At 40.2% G+C, this 25,007-nt stretch overlaps 1 protein-coding gene across 2 annotated transcripts in view; it reads left to right on the top strand.

Annotated features, from left to right (window-relative positions):
• The window catches only part of cntn1a (contactin 1a), a 77,180-nt gene that overhangs the window by 26,851 nt on the left and 25,322 nt on the right, over positions 1-25,007 (top strand). For both annotated transcript variants that reach the window (XM_072672185.1, XM_072672186.1), the window contains exons 2-4: positions 11,245-11,377; positions 12,591-12,629; positions 24,180-24,306. In XM_072672185.1, coding sequence (XP_072528286.1) covers positions 11,323-11,377; positions 12,591-12,629; positions 24,180-24,306 — 221 coding nt within the window. In that variant the 5' untranslated portion in view covers positions 11,245-11,322. The remainder of the gene's footprint in view (positions 1-11,244; positions 11,378-12,590; positions 12,630-24,179; positions 24,307-25,007) is intronic.

Genomic DNA, 25,007 nt, shown 5'->3' with positions numbered 1-25,007 from the left:
ACTGGAAATGAAGGCAATTAATGGTGATCCGTCTGGCATGGGTTATGATCACATTAAAGCTGTTTGATGTTAAGTTAATCTGTGGCCTAATGTTGGATTCATTCGCTAATCCAATAAAGTGTTTAAAGGTCTAGCCAATGTTTAAGCTTCTATACCGCGCCATGGCCGCACTATGACTTGAGAAGCGAGGCTTGGATTGTAGAGTATATCTTTGCCATTGGTGGTGGTCTTGACAATTTTACGCCCCTCTTTATAGAGGCAGTGAAGGTTGCAGCGAGCCATAGCATAGAAATGATTTCTGGGCAACTGCTAATCAATTTTAGCCCACAGATGGAAAAACACGGCAATCAGATGTTCCACTAATATGGTGAGAATAGTCGCAGTCGCAAAAGCATTATCTGAACAGACATTAGCAAGCTAAGCGATGGCCAGTATCCTTTTTGTGTATGTTTTGTAGGGAAAATATTTATGGAAATAGATCTGCCCTGCTATAGTGATGGCTGGGGGTTGGGTGAGTGAGATATAAAGATATGGGGGAAGGGCTTTCTCCATCCAATTTAGCAAGAGGGTCACACACAATCTTTATAGTTCAGAGGACAAGGCCTGGATATTGAGGAAGCTCATGCATTGGCGCTGATTTCTGTCTTCTAGGAAATGGGAGGAAGGATTAGATCTACTCTCTGTCACAGCTTAGTGGCTTTGCTTTCTTTTTCTGCCAGAAGACATCAGCGGCCATAGATCCTGGACTAATCGTCACATATCTTCATCCCAGGATCATTAGGTTATAGATTGGTGTTTTTGAAACAAGACTTAGGGTAAGTGTACCTGTTAAAGCTCACCAACATGAGCTGGAAAAAGAACACAAGACATTGATTTTAGCCACATAAATGATGAAATGAATTAATTGAATGAATACATTTTTATACAAAAATATTTACATTAGTTTAGATGCCTTTGTCATTTAAAATAAAGATGCATCTTTAAAAGCAAATAAACCAGGCTTTGTACCCTTTACACTCACCACTTCACCTCATCCAAATCATTTGATTAAAATGCTTGTTTATTAAATAAAATAATAAATCATTCTACAGTATATAACAAATTACAAACCTCCAACACACCCTATCAATCCAGTTAAACAGATCATTCTTCATGGTTGCCAAATATCCTCAGAAACATTACACAACATCTATGCCATGAACTCAACACCCAGTTTGCATGCATTCTGAGTATGTGTTGATGCTGATGTCATGACCTGTCCTCAGTGTCCTGGCTGGAGGCCTGTGCAATATAAATAGTTGAAATTGGCGTGACAAGCAGTACTGTCCATCAGCACTGAAGAATAGCGCATGACTCGCCCTGTCTGGACGGACTTTGCATGGTGAATGCACGTCTTTATGAGCGCCTTCTTCTTCCCTGAATCGATAGTGACGTGTTCCGCTGGCCAGTGCTGTCATGTCCGACGTTGATTGTTTATGGAGAAGTAATGGCAGTCTATGTGTTGGTGGATTTATGAATTCCTTTGTGGCTTTATGGTGCATGCTGTGGAGTTGAGGGCTCATCATTACCTCATTCAGTATCCGGCTGCCAGCGTTTTTCAGTAATGCTTCAGCTGCTAAGGGGTGCGTGTAGTGCAGTTAAACAGCACTGCTGGGTAAACTGAAATTGTTCTTGTGAAAAGCACAATAACTGCTGAGTAAGCTATTTTCCCCAAATAGCGATTGGTCACTTCATTGAAAATAAGGCTCTGCTATTAATAGTACACTAATAAAAATCAGTGTTTTGATTTTTAATTGTTCTGCATGTTTTAGAGTTCCTGTTAATATTCTGTATTTAATATTTACATTTGTAAATCTCTGCAATCTTCTGCAGTTTAATAATACTTGTAAAACACCAGTTCACATTAGAACCAATGCAGGTTAAAATGAATACAGTACAAAGTAACTTTTCTCATTTTGAAGGATGTATTTATTATTTTGTTGGATAATAGCTACAAATAATACTATGAATGTTTTGAATATTATGAGTGTTATTTGTATTTTTTATATTCTCTTCATTTTTAATATTATTATTATTATATTATTATATCTACTGAAGCACATTTACTGCCCAGATAATGTATTTGTTTTTTAAGAAGCTGTAGAAAACAAACAATGTTTCTGATTCTGAATTCTGATTATGGTTTTACTATGAATTTATGTTACTTACTCACTATGCTGAGCTGCAGTGGATGCATGGTAGTACTGTCATGCCTGGTGAGCTCAGTTTCACACAATCTTTTAACAGAGTTGCACAACATAGACATTAAATGTGACCTACAATAAAGCTGGACACTAAATTCCAAATTCTAAGTTTGCAGCATGTAATCCAACTAACCATTCCTCTAAATCAACCATAAAATAAGCTAAAGAAGTTGAACAAAGCTAAAGGATAAAGCTAAAGATCACAACAAACCAGACCTGTGCCCTATTCACTATCCTCGATATGCAGCTTCCCCCTTATACCCCTATGTAACTCCCGATCACTATATAGAGCACTATTACAGGGAACGCAATTCCAATTTTGGACACTTCTTATGCTTGAGCTCGTAATGCGACAGCAGGTTGCGTCTCATAAGCAATCTGAACGTCGGCCTTCCTCAGAGAAGCTGTGAGCGAATCTTCAAACCAAACAGTGCAGTGAATTATGGGTATTCCATCCATCTGTAAATGTGCATCATTTGTACACTTTATATAATGATGCACTATGGGGTTGTTATAGTGTGAACAAAGGATACAGTTAGGGCTAGGCTAAGCTAAGCAACAGTTAGGCTACATTTAAACAAAGGGCAATAGGGGGAGACAATGCCGGCAGAGAAAGACTATCCAGACACCGCACTCTTGATGAGAGCGAATGATTAAAATATGATCTACCTTGCATCCAGCTCTTTTTATATGATGTTTAACTGAAGTGCTGGCATGTTTTTGTAACTTTTTAAGTGGTACATGACTCTGCGCTGCGAGTTTACAACTGCACCCAAAGTTAAAAAAAAGAGACTCGGTGGTTTCTGCTGAAAGCTCATTTGGCCCTCCTCTCTGTGTATTGAGCGGGTGGTGTACTCTAGCAGTGGCAGTATACGTCGAGTTTGCATTTCTGTAATGCAGGTGTGGTGTCTCCTCTGGGTCGTCTCTACTCTTAATAGAGCCAGAGAGAAGAGGTCTTCTCTCCTCTGTAATGGAACCATTTAGTGGCTCTTGTGGGATACAAGCCTTCCCTCACTTTATGGAGCTCCAATTATCTAGGAGAAGAGACAGCAGAGCAGCACACCCACCTCCTCAGGATGGGGTTTCCTCTAAATTGATAATCTGGAAAATCTTGCAGGTGTGTTTCTACTAAGTGGCACTGCTTGTTGTGCTGCTGATCAATAAAAAATAATTTGAATGAATCATTTATAGTTTAGTGGCCACAGCAGATAATTCTGCAGTCGTTAAAATGTCAGCGAAAGCAAGGTCAGTAAATCAGCAAATCAGTGGACATATCAGTGACCTCTCAGTAACTTCTCAGTCTAATCCTATGAAAATCCTATGAAGTTTTATTTTCCCTGCTGCTACACACTTCATTCAGCTCATCATTTCACCCTTAAGCTGTTTTCACACTGAACGCGGTATGTGCTGCCCTCACAGCTCACGCCCACGCAAGCTACTGTCCACACCACTTGCCGTATGCGCGGCTCTGGCCGCTTGGGCCCTAAAATGGGAAGCACTCTCAGTAGCGAGGGAGGGTCTGCAAATGTGTACTGGCTAGTTGGAGACAGCAGGTTAGCTTGTCTCTCTTTCTGGCTAGTTTAATGCTAAACCTTTTATGATGGGCCACCGTGGGTTTTTCAGACGGCTTCTGGGTTCTGTACGGCTTGTGTTCAGAAACAGATAAGACTTGCCTTTCCTCCATGTTGGAAGGAACTACCAGATAAAGCCACTCCGCTCCTTTTGGTCATGCTGAGACTTGACCAATGCAGCAGTTGAAAACATGCAAACTTTATATGACCCTGCTTGTCTTCCGTGGCGGACTCCATTTACCGCTGCGCTTGCTGCTGGGCTCCCATTAAAAATAATGTGTTTAAGAGCGCAACAGTGAATTTTCTGTGTTTAGTATGAAAACAGCTGTAGAAGTTTAGTTAGCTTTGCTATGCTGTTCAAGTGTAGTTGTGCACAGTGCATATTGACACAGCAGTAATGACAGTTGGTGGCACAGTTAATTTTCTTATGACATTTGACAGGTTACAATCGGCATATTCAACGTTTTGTTCCAGAAAATGCCAAAATTGACTTTATCAAATTCAAATTCCAAATTCAAATATCTCCCGTTCTACTGACTGTTCACATTGTTTTTATTCACTGTTTATTTTATGCAGTGAACAGCCATATTGGTGATTGCCTCGTCACATTGGCACCTGTAAAAGTCTGGGATATGCGTAAGAATGAATGTGTAAGAAATGGACAGCTGTGAAGACCTGAACGACCTTGACATGGGCCACAGCGTCATTTCCAGACTACCTGGGTCGGCAAGGCTTGTAGGGTGCTCCCGGTAAGTGGTGGTGAGTAACTAGTGACAGTGGTCGAAGGAGGGAGAAATCACAAAGCCGCGACGGGGTGGGCTCCCCAGGCTCATTGATGCACAAGGAGAACAAAGGCTGTCTTATCTGGTCCACACTGACAGAATGGCTGCTCTGACACACATCACAGAAATTGTAATGCTAACCCCCTGCCCACTATTGAAACCAAACGATGGGCACACAAGCATCTGGACTGGATCTATGGGCAGTGAAAGTAGGTCTGTTGGTGTCAGAAGGTCTGATACATTATTAATATTCTGACACATATCATGTATCATGAAAATGTCCTTAAAGGTGCCCTAGAATATCAAACTGTATTTTAATGTGGTAGTTGAAACATACCGTGAACCTCAAACACTGCTGTGTTCAGCTCCTTCAAAAGAAAATGCTGCCCCCCCCCCCCCCCCAATTAGCGGCAATGGTGAAGCGGTAAAGCAGTAAAAAAGCCACTTTGGGAGAATATGATAGGGTTCATAGGGTATGATACTAGGGTATGAAGGAATTTGGAATTTCCTTACCTTCCCAGACCTTGTGACCATGGATTTTCCTTTGCCAGTGTCCCCAGAAGGGGGAGCTCAAACTTGGCACACAACAAAACAAAATCCAGGGCAGCAAACTCGCAAGGCCAAGTTCACGCTAGCCAATTGGCCTTTACCATTTCTTCTCTCCATCAACCGCTCCTTAAAAAACAAACGGAACTACTTCAGCTGTCTACCAAACTGCTAAACACACATCCAGTAACATCCAGTAACACACAGTAACACACAGGAAATTACCGGTTTCTTTTTTTTCTCAGTAAGGCTCAAGAAAACGAATCCGGGAAAGCAAGAGAGTGCTAGGCAAGAAGCTAGCTGGGTGTTTTTGTTACAGTATTAAAACTATTATAATATTTTGCTTGAGAGCCTACCAACGTGCCATAAACCAGCCAATTAAAGCACCTCTTACTTTGTTTTCTCAAGTTTTCTGTAAAAGGCGAATCAGTGTGTTTCATTCTAAGGTTAAATAACAGGGTTGTAAATAGTCTTGTAAAACAGCAACCGAGCATTTTTTATCTCACAAAAGTCACATCTTTACTATTTTAACCGCAAGGAACAACTAAAATACAGAACGAATGCATTCCTTAGCACTTCTAAGTAGTCTGAAATAATAATACGTTTTATCACATCACCCACCCCTAGTGCACATTACAGTTATCTCCCTAAAATTACCTCTGTTTTTGCCACCCATACAGCTGGGGGTTGTAGTTGCTGTGACATTTCAGCCTTGATGTTTTTGCTCCAGTGTGCTTTCCTAGAGGCGGTAGTCCTCTTTACCAAACCTGAGTAAACGGCTCTCACAAAACCCAGTGATCATTTCATTATTCACCATAGTCTGAATCTGCTGTAGATTTCGGCTTCAGGAATATTGACTGCTGTGTAGTAAGACATTTCAGGTGGCGGCCTGAATTGCTGGATAACCTGAGTGAAGAAATTGTGTGCGCTAAAAGCGGCGAAATTTGAAATGGAGATATGATCGAGTTCACCAAATTCCATTTACTACCTTATTACTTTCTCATTATGTGTGATTATGATTTGGATGAGGATTGTATGGGGACAGATCCAAGCAAGCACTTACTGTGATGGAAGGAGCTGATGTGGTATTGAGTAATTTACTGTTGAGGAAATGGGATACCTGTGGGACGAGTGCATTATCTGTCTGCTGATTAAATGTGATAATAAATTTTGCCCGTGAGCCTCAGAGGTAGGACTAAAGGTTTATAAATGCTCGCTGAGCCAAATGAGGATTTTTGGCTTTCTCGGCTCAGGCTGAACCCTCGGATCTTTAGTGAGAAAAGCCATGAATACAAAGGGCTCAGTGATCACATTGTATGATGGGAGAGATTTGAATTTTAATGCACTTTCATCGGGTGTCCATGGGTGAGTGTGGGGGTGGGCATTTCCATGACGGCATGCTGGTACATTGTTTTGGTTTGGTGATGAAACTGTTGACCAGATGACCGTAGCGCCCTGCGGATCATCCTGACGAACAACAATGGGGTGCCAGACGCAAATTTGTATTTGTATAGTTTAATTCACGCTAAAAAATGCCCTAGAAAACTACAACTGCTTCTTTTGAGAGGTGTTGCTAGGAAACCACCAGTGTTCAGATGAAATCCCCACTGTGTAGCTTGCTCCAGCTGCAAAGCTCAGACATTACAGTGTGTGTGTATGTGTGTAAGCGAGAGAGAGAGAGAGAGATAGAAAGAGACAGAGAGAGAAAAAATAAATAAATAACACAGAAACAAAAAGTGTGTGTGTGTGTGTGTGTGTGTGCGCATGCACTACCAGGACACATGCCTTCTTCAATTCAACAGCCGCAAACAAATGCATCTTTTCTCCATGAACAGCCAGAACCCCATTACTGTTCTGTGCAGCTTCCAAAGTAAACTCCATTTAAATGCAAGTCATAGTTCTGAGTAACAAAAGCATGATTATCACCACTGCTTTCACATTATCCATGGAAGCATTCTTGTTCCCTAAAAACTCTTGAAGGACACATCGTAATTCAAGATATTTATTATACATGCAAAGCCAAGACAAGAATGCTAGTCTCATTGCTTTGATTAAAAAAATTCAGAACATGAGTGTGAGCTGCAAGAATTAGACATTACCATACAGAAGAGTGCTGAAATAACACATCACAAAGACAGTTTTGTCAGCTTTACGTGCATCTTTGGGAAAGATTTTTAGTGCATGCAGTAATGTAAAAAAACAGTCCCGATCACAAGTGAAAATAGATTTCAAATATTGTTAATGATAAATACAGGAGTCAGGAGTCAGAATGTGTTAATAATAAATGCAGGAGTCAGGAGTCAGAATGTGTTAATGATAAATGCAGGAGTCAGAATGTGTTAATGATAGATGCAGGAGTCAGGAGTCAGAATGTGTTAATGATAGATGCAGGAGTCAGACTGTGTTAATGATAAATGCAGGAGTCAGAATGTGTTAATGATAGATGCAGGAGTCAGAATGTGTTAATGATAAATGCAGGAGTCAGACTGTGTTAATGATAAATGCAGGAGTCAGAATGTGTTAATGATAAATGCAGGAGTCAGAATGTGTTAATGATAGATGCAGGAGTCAGGAGTCAGAATGTGTTAATGATAGATGCAGGAGTCAGAATGTGTTAATGATAAATGCAGGAGTCAGACTGTGTTAATGATAAATGCAGGAGTCAGAATGTGTTAATGATAGATGCAGGAGTCAGAATGTGTTAATGATAAATGCAGGAGTCAGAATGTGTTAATGATAAATGCAGGAGTCAGAATGTGTTAATGATAGATGCAGGAGTCAGAATGTGTTAATGATAAATGCAGGAGTCAGAATGTGTTAATGATAAATGCAGGAGTCAGGAGTCAGAATGTGTTAAAGATAAATGCAGGAGTCAGAATGTGTTAATGATAAATGCAGGAGTCAGGAGTCAGAATGTGTTAATGATAAATGCAGTAGTCAGGAGTCAGACTGTGTTAATGATAAATGCAGGAGTCAGAATGTGTTAATGATAAATGCAGGAGTCAGAATGTGTTAATGATAAATGCAGGAGTCAGAATGTGTTAATGATAAATGCAGGAGTCAGGAGTCAGACTGTGTTAATGATAAATGCAGTAATCAGGAGTCAGAATGTGTTAATGATAAATGCAGTAATCAGGAGTCAGACTGTGTTAATGATAAATGCAGGAGTCAGACTGTGTTAATGATAAATGCAGTAATCAGGAGTCAGAATGTGTTAATGATAAATGCAGTAATCAGGAGTCAGACTGTGTTAATGATAAATGCAGGAGTCAGACTGTGTTAATGATAAATGCAGTAATCAGGAGTCAGAATGTGTTAATGATAAATGCAGGAGTCAGACTGTGTTAATGATAAATGCAGTAATCAGGAGTCAGACTGTGTTAATGATAAATGCAGGAGTCAGGAGTCAGAATGTGTTAATGATAAATGCAGAAGTCAGGAGTCAGAATGTGTTAAAGATAAATGCAGGAGTCAGGAGTCAGAATGTGTTAATGATAAATGCAGGAGTCAGAATGTGTTAATGATAAATGCAGGAGTCAGGAGTCAGACTGTGTTAATGATAAATGCAGGAGTCAGGAGTCAGAATGTGTTAATGATAGATGCAGGAGTCAGAATGTGTTAATGATAAATGCAGGAGTCAGAATGTGTTAATGATAAATGCAGGAGTCAGACTGTGTTAATGATAAATGCAGGAGTCAGGAGTCAGAATGTGTTAATGATAGATGCAGGAGTCAGAATGTGTTAATGATAAATGCAGGAGTCAGGAGTCAGACTGTGTTAATGATAAATGCAGGAGTCAGGAGTCAGAATGTGTTAATGATAGATGCAGGAGTCAGAATGTGTTAATGATAAATGCAGGAGTCAGAATGTGTTAATGATAAATGCAGGAGTCAGACTGTGTTAATGATAAATGCAGGAGTCAGGAGTCAGAATGTGTTAATGATAGATGCAGGAGTCAGAATGTGTTAATGATAAATGCAGGAGTCAGAATGTGTTAATGATAAATGCAGGAGTCAGAATGTGTTAATGATAAATGCAGTAGTTTGTGAGCGAACAAGTATGTGCGGTGCCCTGCGATGGACTGGTGCCCTGTCCAGGGAGTATTTCTACTTGGGTCCAATAAATTCAGGCTCCAGACCTGCCTCAACTCTGATCAGGAAGAAGCAGATAAGCAGATGAATATATATAGAATAAATGACCACTTCCTGCCCAGGAAACGGCTTTCCCTATCCTCTCCACAGATGCCTTAGGCTTTGGGACTGTGTTATATATAGATTTAAATTGACATCTTGCAGTGTAGTATAGCGAGATGTGTTTTTACAGTTATTGAGTTCCTCTGGTTCTGAGTCCTTTCTGTGCACTGAATTGAATCTAGTTACCGCGTTACGTTTGTCCTTTACTACTGTGAACAGGTTTTGCCTCTGGGCTTTCCGCATTGTGAGGTGGTATGAATCAGCTGGAGTAGTGAACATTGTTTATGGCCTCGTGCCTGTGACTCGAGCTGTTTCCTGACCATTCGTCTCCAGCAGTAGGGGGTTGCTGTGTGTGCGACGCTTGCTCCCATCTTTTATAACACAGCTGTTGCTTGTCACCCCCAATTCTCCCTGCGCTCGCTGAGGGTGTCAGTCTCGGCTAGCGGTCCATAGGCAATTATCTTTCCCCACAGCACACAGTACAGAAATTGCAGCGACTTTTTCCAGACAGTCTCAGCATGCTAATCAACGTGTCAGATTTGTTTTCTGAAACCCTGTTGTGCTGGAGGTGCACTGAGTACATGGTTGGTGGGTAAAGTGCTGGAGACTGGAAAACCTAGTTTGCTTTTTCTGCTTAAAGCATTAAGCCATGAGAGATTGAGTGTTTCTATGATTTTACCATGTTTAAGTGCTATTTCTAAGTTGGTAAAATATAGTTTGATAAAATATGCCAATGCATATAGTACGTAAAATAAACATACAGTGACGTCTTTAGAGGTATCTGGATTTCTGTAGTGATTACTAGTGCAATGGTCTGATGGTTATTAAAGGCTCAGTTATAGGCAACAGTCTACTAACTAAAATAAATAGTAATAATAACTAATACTAAACTAATACTACTCTTTTACTGAGCACATTGAGTAAACATCCACAGTCCGCATTTTTTTCAAGACTAAACTGAATAAAATATATAGCTCAGTTTCCCCTGTTTCTAAAGGGTTTTTGGCCCACTGAATTTGGTTTTGCCCCATTGTACGTTCTTACTGGGATAGTATCTTTAATTAATTTAATAGAAAGCATTTGAGGTAAATATTCCTCCAGATTGTAATATAGCTCTTTTTGGATACTCTGTTAAAACCCTCTCTGGTATGGTAATGGCTTAGAAAGTAAAGTAGTTGAACAAGATGCTTTTTATTGAACAAATGGACCAGTTACGTTCACGAGAATGCTTCTGGAACACCTGGGGAACAGTGCTAATATTTCTTCCATGTGTAGACAATTTGTGTAAATGTGGATGCAGGTCTTTAGCAAAGCTTTTTTGTAGCCTTTTCCAGCTTCATGCATCTCTGTACACATTTTCTAAGGTCTTCTGAAAGTTGTTTGCAGTGAATCTTGGTTCACAATAGCCAATCATTGTTAAGAATAACAGATTAGTCAGTAACCAGGCTTTGTGTGCCTTTGTTTATTGGATAAGCACTAATGAAACCCACACTTCCAATCTCATATCCTTAATGAAACACCTTTTGCCAATTAGCTCTTGTAAAAGTCATTAACACAGAGCTTCACTTACTTTTTCTAGCCTGCTCTGTGGTACTTAATGAAAGCCAGGAACAGCACAACAATTTGCGTGGCTTTAGTTTAGTAAGATGGTGTTTGACTGTAATAGCGATAGATATGGATCAGAGCACATTTCTATTGGATATTAGTTGCTGAATGCTGAATTTTCGTATAGAATAACCAGTAGAATCTATCTATGGTTCTATTTCCAGGGGGTTCACTTATTTTTCCTGCAACTGTATAAACATTTGTTTTGATTGTAAGTGTATACATATTGGAAAATGCATTTAAAAAAATGACGCAAGAGTCAATCATTCAATCCACACCTGAATTGATCCTTTTCCTCTTTCAGGTAATCCCGCCACACCTGCTAATGTCACTGCTGCTTCCACTGTAAGCCATTCTCCTGGAGCTCCTTCACCCCAGCACCATGTGTCACCTCACGTCACTCCTGCTAGCTCTCTCCCTCACGCTCTCCTCCAGCCGTGAGTATGCTTCATTCTGGAACACGTTATTTCCTCCCCTCCTGCTCTGCTTCCTTACTCCTTCACCTACTCCCCCTCTCTCTGTTTATCACAGTGCTGCGTGACTAGCGTGCTAGCTCTGGCTAATTACATCCAGATTAGAATATTGCTGTCTCCTCGCATTACTCCACCTAGAGACGTTCCAGCTGATTAACAATAGCAATTTCATGTCCAGCCAGGGAAAGGCTGCGTTCACTGGGCCAGAGCCAGGACACCAGATATCAGGCCAGACAGAGGACATCGCACAGGACCATCAGATACAGCTGCATTGTATTAGCTGCTCTCTCTTATTAAGATAGAACTGGCCTTTTTCTGCTGTGCTCGGGGTCTAATTTAGCGAAGGTCGTTGTTCGAGTGTGGGTGGGTGTGTATGTGCGTGTTGAGAATCCATCACTTGGCATTTATCGAGGATGACGAACTCTCACAGAGATTTTGAGTGATGGAAATAGGTGTTTTTTTTCTTTTAATATGATGAGTCATGCTTGATCTTGACCCTGGGTCGTGTCTATAGGCCAAGGTGAGCTTAAGACTGCTTATGCTTCTATTGTAGGGATTCATCTGCAGGACAAATCCAGAAACCACTTTTACATTGGTACATCCACTGCTTTACAGTAGGAAGAATAGGAAGATAAAGCTATAGAGTTTCATTCGTTTTTTTCATTTTCTGCACCAGGAAGAAACGGATAATAAAACACTTGTTTATTTGTTTACTCACTTAGTTATGTTTATGATGGTGTATGTGGAAAACAATACATCAGGATTCAAATCCAGCACAGTGCAAAAACAACACTTTTACAGCGGTACATCCACTGTCAGACAGAAAAATAACCATTAGGAAGACTGGAACCATTAGAAGTGTTATCTATATTTTATACACTATAAAGAAGTGGTTAATAAAGCTCTTATTTATTTACTTACATACTTATACATACATACATACTTATTAAGTATTGTTAACGTTATGGTTGTATGTGTGGAAAATAATACAGTATGATATAAAGTCAAAAGTATTGAGTTATTTTTTATGTAATTCACAACATTAAACATTTTTTAATTATCTTTTAAATGCTAATGTAACGTCATTTTAGTAATTTAATGAGAGTCATTTCTTATTAGTATTCTAAAGCAGCCATTTTACAGTGTTTGCATTATTGAAGCCCCCTTTTTCTTTCAGCTTCACTTGTGTATGGTGAACCTCCTGGAATCTTTGGTGGTAAGTAATACTGACATTTATCTTTATTGTTAAAGACTGTTTGTTGTATTTGTGGTCCACACAGTGTTTGTCGGCATTTCCTACCAGGAGTTTTGTTTATGTTGGCCCAAATTGTAGTACAACTGCTTTTGGAGAGAATGAAAAGACAGATTTCATACAAAAACAGTGAAAGCATTTATACCAATAAAGCAGAATTGCATAATTCATTGGCTGAGATGTAAACAAAATCACATAGAGTGGCTTAGTGTGAAATTATACATGTAGAGAAATGTTCAGATTCAGATATCTTTACATGTATCACAATCAGTCAGATATTGTCATTTTAAAGCAACATTATGTAGCATTTTTACCTTCACATAAAAGCTTCAAAATCATGCTGATGCTTCACTGACCTGTAATAAGGAGAATAGCATCTCTATTGTTGCTATGCTATGCTTTGTACGCCAACTAGTGCATTACGGCCCTATGGTGGAATGTGCAAAATACAATTCGTGAGAACTGTGTGTAAAATGATGTAATATTACTCTACCACATCAGTCTACATGCTTCTGTCACTTTCATTGGCAGTTCTGTATCTCTTAGCTTGTAAAATTCATGTTTACGATGAGAAGGAGCTCAAAGTGTGACTTGTTTTTACTGCAGTAAATTACACTCTCCACCAGGAGATTCTTGCATAATGCTGCTTTAATTACTATGCAAAATCTTCTAAATTTTATATGTAATGTATTCATAAATGATGATAGTAAAAAACATTTGAATGTTTCAACCAAACATAGCAGTGTTCTTTGGCTGCTATTTTGCGTTACAACACCCCCTCCACCATGAATAGTGATGAAAACGTAGATTTTACACCAAAACTTTATCTTTAGAAAGTTTGGACTGGTTTGGAATCTGGTTCCGATCACCACCACTTTAAACAGTTCAAACTAGAATGGAGCATTTCACACCAAAGCACTTTGAATGATTTTGATCATGTATTTAATTATGTATCTTGTTCACATCTTCCCATCAAATTATGCGCAATTAAAAACATATCAGTGAATGTTTCAAGTTCTGTCTTTCAATCTGTTAAGATGAAGATAGCATAAATCCATGTTTTTCATAAAAAAAAAAAAAAAAAAAAGTATGGCTATTTAAAGCCTGGGAGAGGCAGTGAGAATGGCACTCGTCCTTTATCCATGATTCATTCACAGCAAACTCAGTTCTGACTGAGAGGCCATCTGCATTCAGCCAAGCTTTCACATACAACCTCACCCGAGCCTGAAAAGAGGGCATTATAGGGGGTGCAGGATTAAAGAGATAGCTACACGTCTTTTTGGCATGCAGTTCTGTCCTCTCATGTTTGCCATTTCCATTTTCAGACATTCACAACACCCCCCTCCACTCCTCTATTTTACCATCAAAGCCTTGTGAGGGTCGCATGTTCTTTGGCAGGCAGACATTTAGCATTTCTCATGGGGCCTTTGATCTTCTTTGTGTGCTTGACTCTTGCTTTAACACACAGTATTTGAAGCCTGGGGAGCTGGCTTGTTACGTGCCTTCTTGTGGTCCTTGTATTGCTTGTACCACTGCTCCGCTCTCCTGATATAAAGTGACCTAGAATGATTCGGATAGTTATTTTTAACTTCCGTACACGTGCTCTCCTTGACTAGCTTGCGTAAAGTGTCGGCAGTGCATATACTATGGAAAGGAAGTCAGAGAATGAAAGAGACTACAGGTACAGTGCAGTTGCTCCAGGGCTTCGGATTGCAGTGCTCTGTGTCATCCAGGCTGTCAGGGTCACTATCCTGCTCAGGCTTAAAGAATGAGCTTGTATGAAATGAAATGGCTTTATAGAACATAGAGTATGGTCGTGTATATGATCACCTGTGATGTGTATACACCTTGAGACATGTTTAATTATTATTATTATTATTATAGAAAGATTAAGAAATGTAGGATTGAATCTATCAATACAGAATAAAACTTGTCAATGCTATTAATTATATAAATATTTCCTACCATGAATGTGGCAGTTGTTCTTTACATTGTATCAACATTTCATGATAAATGGACCAATAGAAATGCTCTAAAAATATGTTTGGACGAAAAGTGGAGAATTATGTAATTATGAAATTACAAATAAGTGTATATTGTAAATTAAACATCGCAAAATAATAAACTCTAGACTTTCCTAGGGTTAACTGTGTTTACTTGAATGCATGTTGTCTATGTTTTGAATCATAGGTGCTAGGGGTGCGACTACTAATTGACATAGGAGGCTAAAATAGACGATGAAAATAGTTTGCAACTAATTTAATAGTCAATTAGTTGGTGATGCCATCATGCATGTTTCTCATGCTAAATAGGAACGGTTCTGGACATATGTGGACCATGGCTTAACAGCCAGCGTTTAACCATAGTGATGTAGAATACAGATTTACTGCCCCCCCTTTTCCTTTTTTCTCTGAATTTGACACTGCCAATTTACCCAACCACTCATAGCTCCCCTTAGCACTATCAACACTCATGACACTAGAAGGCTAAAGATAAATGCTTGCAAAGCCAGTCACCACCTCTTTTCAAACTGGTGCCGATATGCCGTTTCCAGGCAGCTGACGCACTCGGAGGGAAGTGGCAGGTTCTGTCACACCAACTAACAGATGCCTGTGCCGGCCAACATTGCTTAAGAGTGATATAGGGGGAGAGAGTTGTGAGCAGTGGTGCTCTCTTAGACTCCAGCTGCTGATTGCAAAGCGGCATGGCTCGCCATGGCTATCCTCTTTCTCTCTAAAGGTTTTTCAGAGAGTTTCTTCCAGACCTCAACTTGACCTTCACCGCTCCTGTTCACTCATATTTCTATATTACATTATTAATTGAGAAAATGTCTGCCTTAAACAGCTTTGCTGCCTTCAAATAGTCTCTGACAGCTTTGTGAGCATCAAATATTTGCTAGGCAGCTGCTTAGAGGAGCTCAGGGCTGCCGATTCTTTGAGGCGTCTGAATATTTATAAAGCTTTGAAATTTGCATCACGTGGCCTTTCCTAATGCGGATCCGGAACAAGCCAGAGCCCTAACAAGCTCATTAATTTCTGAGACCTGAAGATGATGAGATCTCAAATCTCTTGGGCTGCTCCTTTTTTCACTCTTAAATTGTATGGAACAGAAATAATACACAAATGGAAAATGGAAAATGTTTCATTACTTTAATTATATTCCCTTTGGAAATCAGTTTCTGTATCATATTCTACTCTTTTTGGCCAGGGGTGCCCAAACTTTTGCATGCCCCTGTATAATTTGTTTATCACTGTGTCAGGGCCTCTGCAGTGTTGTACTACAAAAGGCTGTGATATAATTCACTCAAAAGATGAGTAGCCTGTAAATGGCAGCTATGAGAGTATGGTTGCTATGAGGGCACTGACTGAACTACTGAGTGTTCTCATGAGTCACAGGTATTCAAATGGTTTGACAAACACACATTTCTTATAATTTAGACATGGAGTCAGTGCATTTTTTTCATATTACATTTGCATTATGTATTGAGGTAGCAGTAAAAAAGCAGACGTCTTTGTTTTATTTATTAAACAAATGGCAAATATAACAAAAAATACATAATGGGGCATGGAGCACCCACTATTTGTTAGTATGCAGTTGCCATGCAATGTGTGCAAAGAGTAACCTATAGGTCATGTGATGACTTTTAAGGGTTGTTGGAGGTCTGCTTGCGGTCTGCTCTTGGGTTGAACTTGTCTGCAGATGTTTCACTTGTAAAGTGTTCTGAGATTTTAAAATCCCTTCCCAGACTCTTATGAGGACTTCTATCTGAAGGCCTCAGAAAGCTCTTTGGATCTCACTATGGGAATAATACCCACCTTACCAATCAAGACCAAACCAAACCAACTTGATAAGACAACCATTTGTGTTGGACACAGATTGAATTTGGCTTCCGCTTTTGATCCTATTCCTGCAGAGAACACACACACATACACACCAGTGAAACACACACACAGTAGACAGTGAGCACACGTGCCCGGAGCGGTGGGCAGCCATTTCTGTGGCCGCCGAGGAGCAAAGAGGGTGAAAGGTAGGGTGGGTGGGCAGAGGGCTCAACAGAGGCAGCTTGCCGAGCCCAGGTAACGAATCCACAGCCTTGTCATCAATAGCCCGGAGATCTAACCGCTGAGCCACTGCCCCAGTTATTAGTAAGCAATACTTCTCCACAGTGACTAGACAGTCCATATGTGTGCATTTGCACATGTGTGTCAGCAATGGTTTCAACTTAAAGTTGAAATGCACTTATATGATATATGTTCTGTAGCCCACAGTCAGAGAAAAGCCCTTTGTCCACTGTACTTCACTGAGAACACCCAGCGTAAGCCTTAGTCCACTAGGTTGTATGAAAACAAAGAGGATAGCTTAAACCTGCTTGTGGAAATCAAGCTTTTCATAGATCATTTGCTCAAGACATACTTTGCAGTTTTGCAAGTTTTATTAGAATAGTATTTACTGATTAGAGAAACATGTTTACTTAGAGGTTTCACATTAAGCTAATCCTCTGCAATTATCCCCTGGGGTCCACCAAGTCACATCACAATGTGTCGTCTTGATAAGTGAATCCTTCAGTGCTGATAAGCGAGGCTTGTCGGTGACTGTTTGATTGATGAAGCCTGCTCATGTTCATACAGGCCCATTATCCTGATTGCTGTCTAATGGAGGACTGGCTTGCTTGGTGAATCTCCTCTTTCAAAATGAGCCAGCGATGAGAATTTGCATGAAGAACCATGTTTTGAGGCTGAGGGCAGCCCGAGCCGAAATGCATCTGGCGTTTCTCAAGAAGGCGCTGATAAGTCAGTAATTAGCGAGAATGCATTCATTTAGAAGTCTGAATCAGTGCACTTCTGACTTCTTATCCTCACTTTCCACAGCGAGTCCCGTATTAGCAGCAGAAATGTGTGTGGTTAAGCTTCTTTTGCTACTTAAAGCTCTCTTTTTTTGCTCATTAACCAAAACTCATGTAGCATGACTTTAAAGTATTCTGCTCACACAGTCTGCAGGAAGTTGATAGAAGCTGAAGTTTAGGCTGAGCTTAGGGTCATAATGCAGTCTGTAATTAACTGTGACACCTGTATGTCAGATTTAATGCCCTCAAGGCTTGATGAATGACTCTGCAATGAACATGCATGTGATCTTGTATGTTTCTGGTCTCTGAAAAGTTTAAGCAGAAATAATTCAGTTGGAGAGGAGACTAGAACTCATTGTCATTTTACTGGGATAGAGGTCGTCCCAATCAAGCTACAGAAACAGAATTTAAGGAAAATGTGTCAGCTTGCTCTCAGCAGAATCAATGATAACCAGAGTTTCTCAGCGAATTTAGTCCCGTCCAAATGTGTCATTTAAGTCATTTTTATGGGCTGCACGCTCCCGCGTCAGTGATGATTACCTTCTGTAAAACGAGCCATAAAAATATTAGATTCTGTGTGAATCAACATCAATATTTCATATGTCTTGTCCTGTGGTAAATGAGTTTTTCGGTTTTTGATGATGCATGGCACAGATATCTTGGGTCGTTCTAATCAGAGGCAAACCCCAATCAAATCCAGAAGATGAGCCAAAGGACTCACTCCTCAGAGGCACAATGCTTCTGACAGCTTTAGGAAAGCCATTGTGTAGCTGTGCCAAAGTAATTGAATGAAACAAAAGAAGATCAGAACATTTATACACAAAAACAACAGCAGCAAAAAACAGAACTTAAGAGTCTGTCAGCATTTTGTAGGACCCCCTCTGTTCTTGTTGACTGCTTTACATGCCTTGTCATATCTTCAAAATATTTTTGGAGCATGTCATTTATGTCTCCGTGGAAAGGTGTGTGTGAATGTGAGCGTCCGTGCGAGTGCATGTGTGTGCTTTTCCCCATGGATGAGAAGTCTCCCGTCTGGGTGTATGACAGCCAAGTCACGAGGCCGTGCCAGCTGCCGGATTGACTCCACATCTTAGCTTGGAGGAGTTCCGGGTCTGCTGCCAGAGCAACACCACATCGAGGCTCAGGGGATTGCTGGGCCTGCTGCTGGCTTGAGTCTATATCATGGCTCAGAGGCTCTCCAGGCCTGCTAAAAAGTGACTCTGCACTGCAGTGGCTTGCAGGCCTACTGGGCCGACCATCAAATGACAGTTTGCTCTGCCTATGAGGCCTCTTGGGGGGAAGGGGGGGCTCAGAGCCACATTTTCTCCAACTCATTAGCTAATTAATAAAGTTATGTTTGGAAAATAAAGGGTGCAGAATTTCATTGTTAAGCACGGTGATGGATTAGTCAGGCTATGGTGCTTGTGTTGCAGCCAGTGGCACCCAGGGAACATTTCACTGAATGGGTTCAATTCAGTACCAGCAAATTCTGGAAGCAAACATTACATAGTCTGTAAAAAAAACTTTACAGCAGGATAAGGATCCTAAACACCTCAAAATCCACAATAGCTACCTAAAGAGAAACTAAGTGAAGGTTTTGCCATGGCCCTCACAGTCCCCTGACCTAAACAATATTGGAAATCTGTAGACAGGCCTCAAATAAGCAAAACTTGAAGCCTTTTGCAGGAGGAATGGGTGAAAATGGCACATTTATTATATAAACATCATATATACATTTGTATGTGCATAGAGAGTACTGATCGGTGGTGTCTCTCAGGCAGGGGCATGATAATACGTATTTTGCAGCTGAAGTGTGTAAATTTGGGATTATGTGTTTCAATTCTCTCTCTATGTCTCTCACCCTCCCACTTTCCTTCTCTTTACTTTGTGCCATTAAGCCTTTATATTTAGTTTGGCTCAGTTCTGGAAGGCCCTGCGGTGTGTGTGCTTGTGTGTGTATGAGGTATACAATTTTCAGAAAGGCGGTTAGGTAACATTCTCAGTGGCCCATGTGAATGTGAGTGTGCTTACACAACGCACAGAGGAAGGCTGTCTGCTGATGTGCGTATCATGACAACGTTTGTATGGGAAAGGTACAGCATCAAACAGCATAAGATACCATCAGCAGAAACGCAGTGATGTTCTCAGTGGCAGCGGTGCGTTTGACTTCCCAGCAAGTTCTTCCAACCTTAAAGAATGTGTGTTTACTCTCCCGGGTCATGTAGAATGGAACACGCAGTACAAGTGCACAGAAACAAACAAATATTGCATCCCATTAGGGACAAACGTACTAATATATAGAGTTTGCTCTATTTTTAGACTCGCTAAAGTGTGTCTGGCAATGTTTACCTCAGTATTTTTGGAGACATTTACTTCCGCATGAGCTGTGGGAGAGTAAAATGCCAGTATATGATAATCCTATCGTATTTAATGCTGCTAGAATTACCCAAACATATGAATAATGGATGCTTCCTTTAGACAGTCCAACATCAATGCAGACAGGGGAGTGAGAAAGAATAAGAGATTGTACTGGATTTAAGCAATATGAGCTTGGCGATTTAAAATTTAAATGAGGCCCACATGCCTGTGCTTTTTTTTACTGTGCATTATGAAGCTGAAAGGGCAGCCTGTCTGTGGATTGAGGCAGTCAAAAACAGAACACACACTTTCATAAGCCTATAGACAGAAGTTTTTCTTTGCTGCTCATTAATAATGAATCAACAAACTTACTGGAATTAGTAGCTGGGAGTAGCAGTGATTGAACGCTCCCGGATTACATAATTATGTAAGCATGTAATTTAGCGTTTATTAGGATTTTCACTTAATTTAGCCTAATTTAAGATAACTTTTACATTTGTACGTATAATTTTAATTAAACAGGCTCCACGTTACTCCCTTACTGAGTGTTGCCCACTTGCAGCTGCATTACAGTGACGGATATTTCACTATTACACTATGAATGCAAAAAAAATATTTACAAATTGATTGGCATGTGTGGTAGGTCAGGACTGTTTTTTTTTTTTTTTTTTTTTTAATTAAATTTACCACATATCACATACCACCCCGTCACATTTAAATACTTAAATGGTTTTATTACAGACTTCTATTACCAAAGAATAGCCCCACCAGTTTTCACAAAGACCCTGTAGTTACTCACAGGTTTTAATGTGACACGCATGTAAAGAATTTAATGTCTGAGATGGGAAATATATACATTTCTGAGGATTAACAAATCTTTTATGGTGTGAAAAATAAAAACAGTTGTTAAAATGGTATTTTTAATGCAACATGGAATTAGTATTCATTTTGTAGAATGACTCAGTAGCTGATGAGCCTCAAAATGTGTATTGTAAATAATTCTCTCTGGTAAGAAAGGGCAATATGATGCTGTGTTATTGTTAATGTGGGAAATTATGTTACTATACTGTTACTGTCACATAAAAACATCATCTCTAAAACAACAACTTTACAGGAGGAGGTAAAATGCATTTCTATTGGTCTATTTATCATAGAATTCTGATACAATGAAAAAACAACACCTTCACAAAGTGAGAAAGGGGCAAAAATGAAATTACAAGGTTATTGCGTGAGCTGTGATATGCTTTTCTTAGCACATTGTGGATATGGTTAGTACCTCTACAGCCCTAACCACCCACATGTTTCTGCCACCCCTAGGGTGTTGTTTTCGGTCTGTTCCCATGTATCACACCTCAAAGAAACAAGATTGTTTATTGTCAAATGTGTCTTTAAGTACGGCAATATAATATTGTTGTCTTATCCCCCAGTCCCAGTCCCTGATCCGCCTGTATGCAATAGAAATAACTGCCACTACATAATTGGCCAGCTGAAACGCAACCCAAAAGCACTCTCTTTCTTTCTGTCTTCTTTAGTCTTGCTGGAGCAGTTTCTCTTTTTTTCACTAGGATATTCTTTCCATGCTGCACTGTGGCCCCTTTTAGCTGGTACACAGAGAAAGATGCCAAGTCAGGGAGGAGGATGAGGAGGAGGGAGGGAGGGACGAGAGCAGTATGGGCAGAGATAAAGACAGATGAAGAGATACTGCTAGTAGAGAGACAGAGAGAGAGGAACGAGGGGAGAGATTGCCTGTATTCAGGCCCTCTGCACTCTGTGCCCTGTCGAACACAACTCCCTGCCATCTGTCTCTTTTGATACTCGTTTCTCGGATGAGAGAAATCCTTATTATTTCTCTGCATGAAGCGGGTTCTCGGCGCACCCGCACGCCTTCCCAGCCATTCTGCTTTCATCGCTGTGTTCCTCAAGCACCTTTTCACTGATTGGCTGGCAGAGGACGGATAGAGTTGAATGGCTGGGATCGTGCCACCTGTCAGATTTTAATACCACAGAGCCTCCATGCCCATTTCAGGAATATTTCCCCGTCGTTCTTCTGTTATTTCATATAAAAAAGGGAATTCAGAGCCACTTTGTGGAGGTTGAAGGCTTGCATTGTAGTGGAAGGATGTGCGTCTGTTCTTTTGTGATGAATTTCTAAAGGTTGTCACAGTTTGACATGTTGCCGATCTCTTCGGCAGAGAGTGATGCACTCTGCGATGAATAAATGAGACATCCTAGGACTGGTGGCAGACAAAGAAAGCTTGTCAGGGTGAAAGAGTCAATGTTTTGAGCTCTCAAACACAAGGACACGAACACGCAGCACACGTGGTCTAGTAGAAGATTTGGGCTCATTAGTTATTCATCACCTTGGATTGTGTTTGTGTCTGCATCCATGAACACTGCCGTTTGATGTCTGCCTCCCCGATGACTGACTGAGACCAATTAGCCTAGCACGTTGCTAATGCAATTGGCAGGTTGATTGAAGTCGTCATTTCAGACGGAGCTGTTTGAGGAGTGATTCTAGCTGACGGGGTTATTATAGCAGTCGGTAGTACAGTAATGAACATTTTAATGATGCTGTCCGCATAAGGCGTGTAAATCTGTCCTCTGCATGCAAAATAAGTAGCCTTTCTTTTTGATTTCACAAGCTGAGGATATATCATGTGGATTTTGGTTTAGCTTCGGTTTTCTGTGCAATCAACTTAATTATTTAAAAATGATTGACATTGGACCAGTGTTTAGATTTGACCTATTTTTTATACGATATTGATATTTGATGGTGTTTACTTTACTCTGTAAAACAGCTTATTAGATGAAGATGGGCTACTGCACTATCTGTCTGGATTTTAGGCCCCATTTACATCTGCTCACTTCGTGTGAGTGTGGTATCTGGGTTGTATCCTGATAAGATTTTAGCCACATGCATTTACACTGGGTAGTCAAATGCATCTCCAGTTAGTCAGACTGAAATCTGATTGCTGTGTGGGATAGAATATGCAACGTTGCTTGTTCAATTCCTTTCGGTTTAACTTTAGTGTCATTATACTAAACACTGTTAGGCTGAGTCTCCAGTGTAGAATAGGTAGTACATACAATAGTGCAAAGACACAATAGACAAAAGACAGGACAGGGTGCAAATATGCATGAAGTCTGGTTGTTCTGCAGCATTTATTACTGGTGTTGTGGTTGTACTGGGAGGAGCTTTGGTTGGATGTGTACACTGCTATAACATGTGGCACCTCAAATGCACCTCAGACCACCCCCTACAATGGTTTGAGTGATCAGATTTGTGTCCGTTTTAACTGTGTCTTGACACTTGCACGTTTATGTGGCTTGGCCTTACCCAGATATAATCCTTATCCTTATCCATCTTTTTTTTAAATACAATTTTACAGCACAGTTTTTTATGGGTGGGTTCCTTTTAAAATATAAGCTTAAAACAAGGGGTAGAAATCAGCACAGAAATGTCAATCCGGGACAGAAGCCAAAATGGACATTTAACCCTGTAATTGACACTGTAATCAGAATTTTGTAAATATAAATCGGCCAGCTGGTGCTATGCAAGGTCTCTTTTATTTTTAATTGCTAGACAACATTCAGTCAGTGTTCCATGTGGGTTCAGCTGGTTCATACAGACTATAACCTGTTCATATAAATTCATACACACTTGTATCACACACTGAAAAAAAACCCAAGCTATTGATAGCATGTATTATATTTACCTGCTGAAGTTAATTCACTCGTGGTGGAGGACGATCTTGGATCTGCGCTTAGTAAAACATAAAAAGCATGTTGCTAATGAGGAGAGCCCATCACTGCAGTGTACATAAGCAGGAGTCCACCCAGACTCACCTGTCTTGGGTTTCCATTGTGAAAAAGGCATGTATAAGTGTGCAAACCCATTTGATAAACATTGAAAACTTGGATATTTAGATTTTGTTTTAATTATGTATCTGTATTTATGGTGTTTTTGATCTGAAATAATATCTGCTAACTACGGCCGTCTGTGGTCACTACAGAGCAGGTAGGGTCTGAAGGGTTAAACAATAAGCCAAGTGCCTACTTCTTTTGGGAAAACCGTAGCCATTGTGGGTAACCTGACTTGCAGGTCTCAGACAGGGCTTGTATTGTAGGTGTGGAAAACCTCAGTCCACTGACCTCTTTCTTCTCCTACCTGCCCTGGAGCTGCAGGACACCGCCTGCATCCTAAACACTTCAGAGGCAAAATGATACCAGCATAACAGCACCAGAAAGACAACACTCGTTCTCTTATTCCCTGTTATACACTAACACTGTCTCTGTCTGTCTGTCTGTCTCAGATGATTCTGCAGGCTACGGACCGGTGTTTCAGGAGCAGCCAGTTGATACCATCTACCCCGAGGAGTCGCAGGAGGACAAGATAACCATGAGCTGCCGAGCACAAGCCAGCCCACCTGCCACATACAAGTAACATATGCTCCTGACTTACCATGCTGTGCTTCACTGCTCTAGTTAGCAGAGCTAGCATCTGAATGCTTGGCTAACCCTCTGTCATATAGCAGCATTATTTATAAAAATAGCAATGTAGATTTTGCGATTCAGCCTTTACTGCAAGCCAAGTATTACTTACCTTTAAAGGTCATTACCTTTAATAATTATGTGGCACAGACGTCTGAGACCTAAAATCAATCTGGAAATACATGGCAGAATGTATTAGACTGCACAAATACATAAATAAAGTTATGACAAGTAGCATGTAGAATAACTATTGGATTAAGATTATTTCAGTATTTCTATGTTAATATTTAAATGGACGGAAATTTGAAGCTCTTCAGTGTTCAGATTAGGGATCTATTATTTAAGCAAGACTGAACATATGTCCGGTTAACCACAGGGGAAAAACGGCCATAAAATTATTAACATTAAAAGCTGGACATTAATTAGTGTTGAAGATGGCTGTAATTATTGTGCTGAGGTATTTAGTTGATAGCACAGCTTTTAAAGGCTAGAACACTTGAGAACACTATTTCATTAAAGAAGATCTTCACCAGTAGTTCATTTTAAGTAACAGCTACCAAAACAGAACAGTAGCAATAAAGCCATGTCAGAGCACCCACTGTGCAATTTCAGTCCCATTGAGGCACTTACGTCAGAGTGTAAAATGTAAT

The sequence above is a fragment of the Salminus brasiliensis genome, chromosome 2 (genome assembly GCF_030463535.1).
Source record: "Salminus brasiliensis chromosome 2, fSalBra1.hap2, whole genome shotgun sequence".
Taxonomy (NCBI): domain Eukaryota; kingdom Metazoa; phylum Chordata; class Actinopteri; order Characiformes; family Bryconidae; genus Salminus; species Salminus brasiliensis.
Note: the sequence above shows the minus strand (reverse complement) of the source record. Positions and strands in the feature narration are given on the sequence as shown.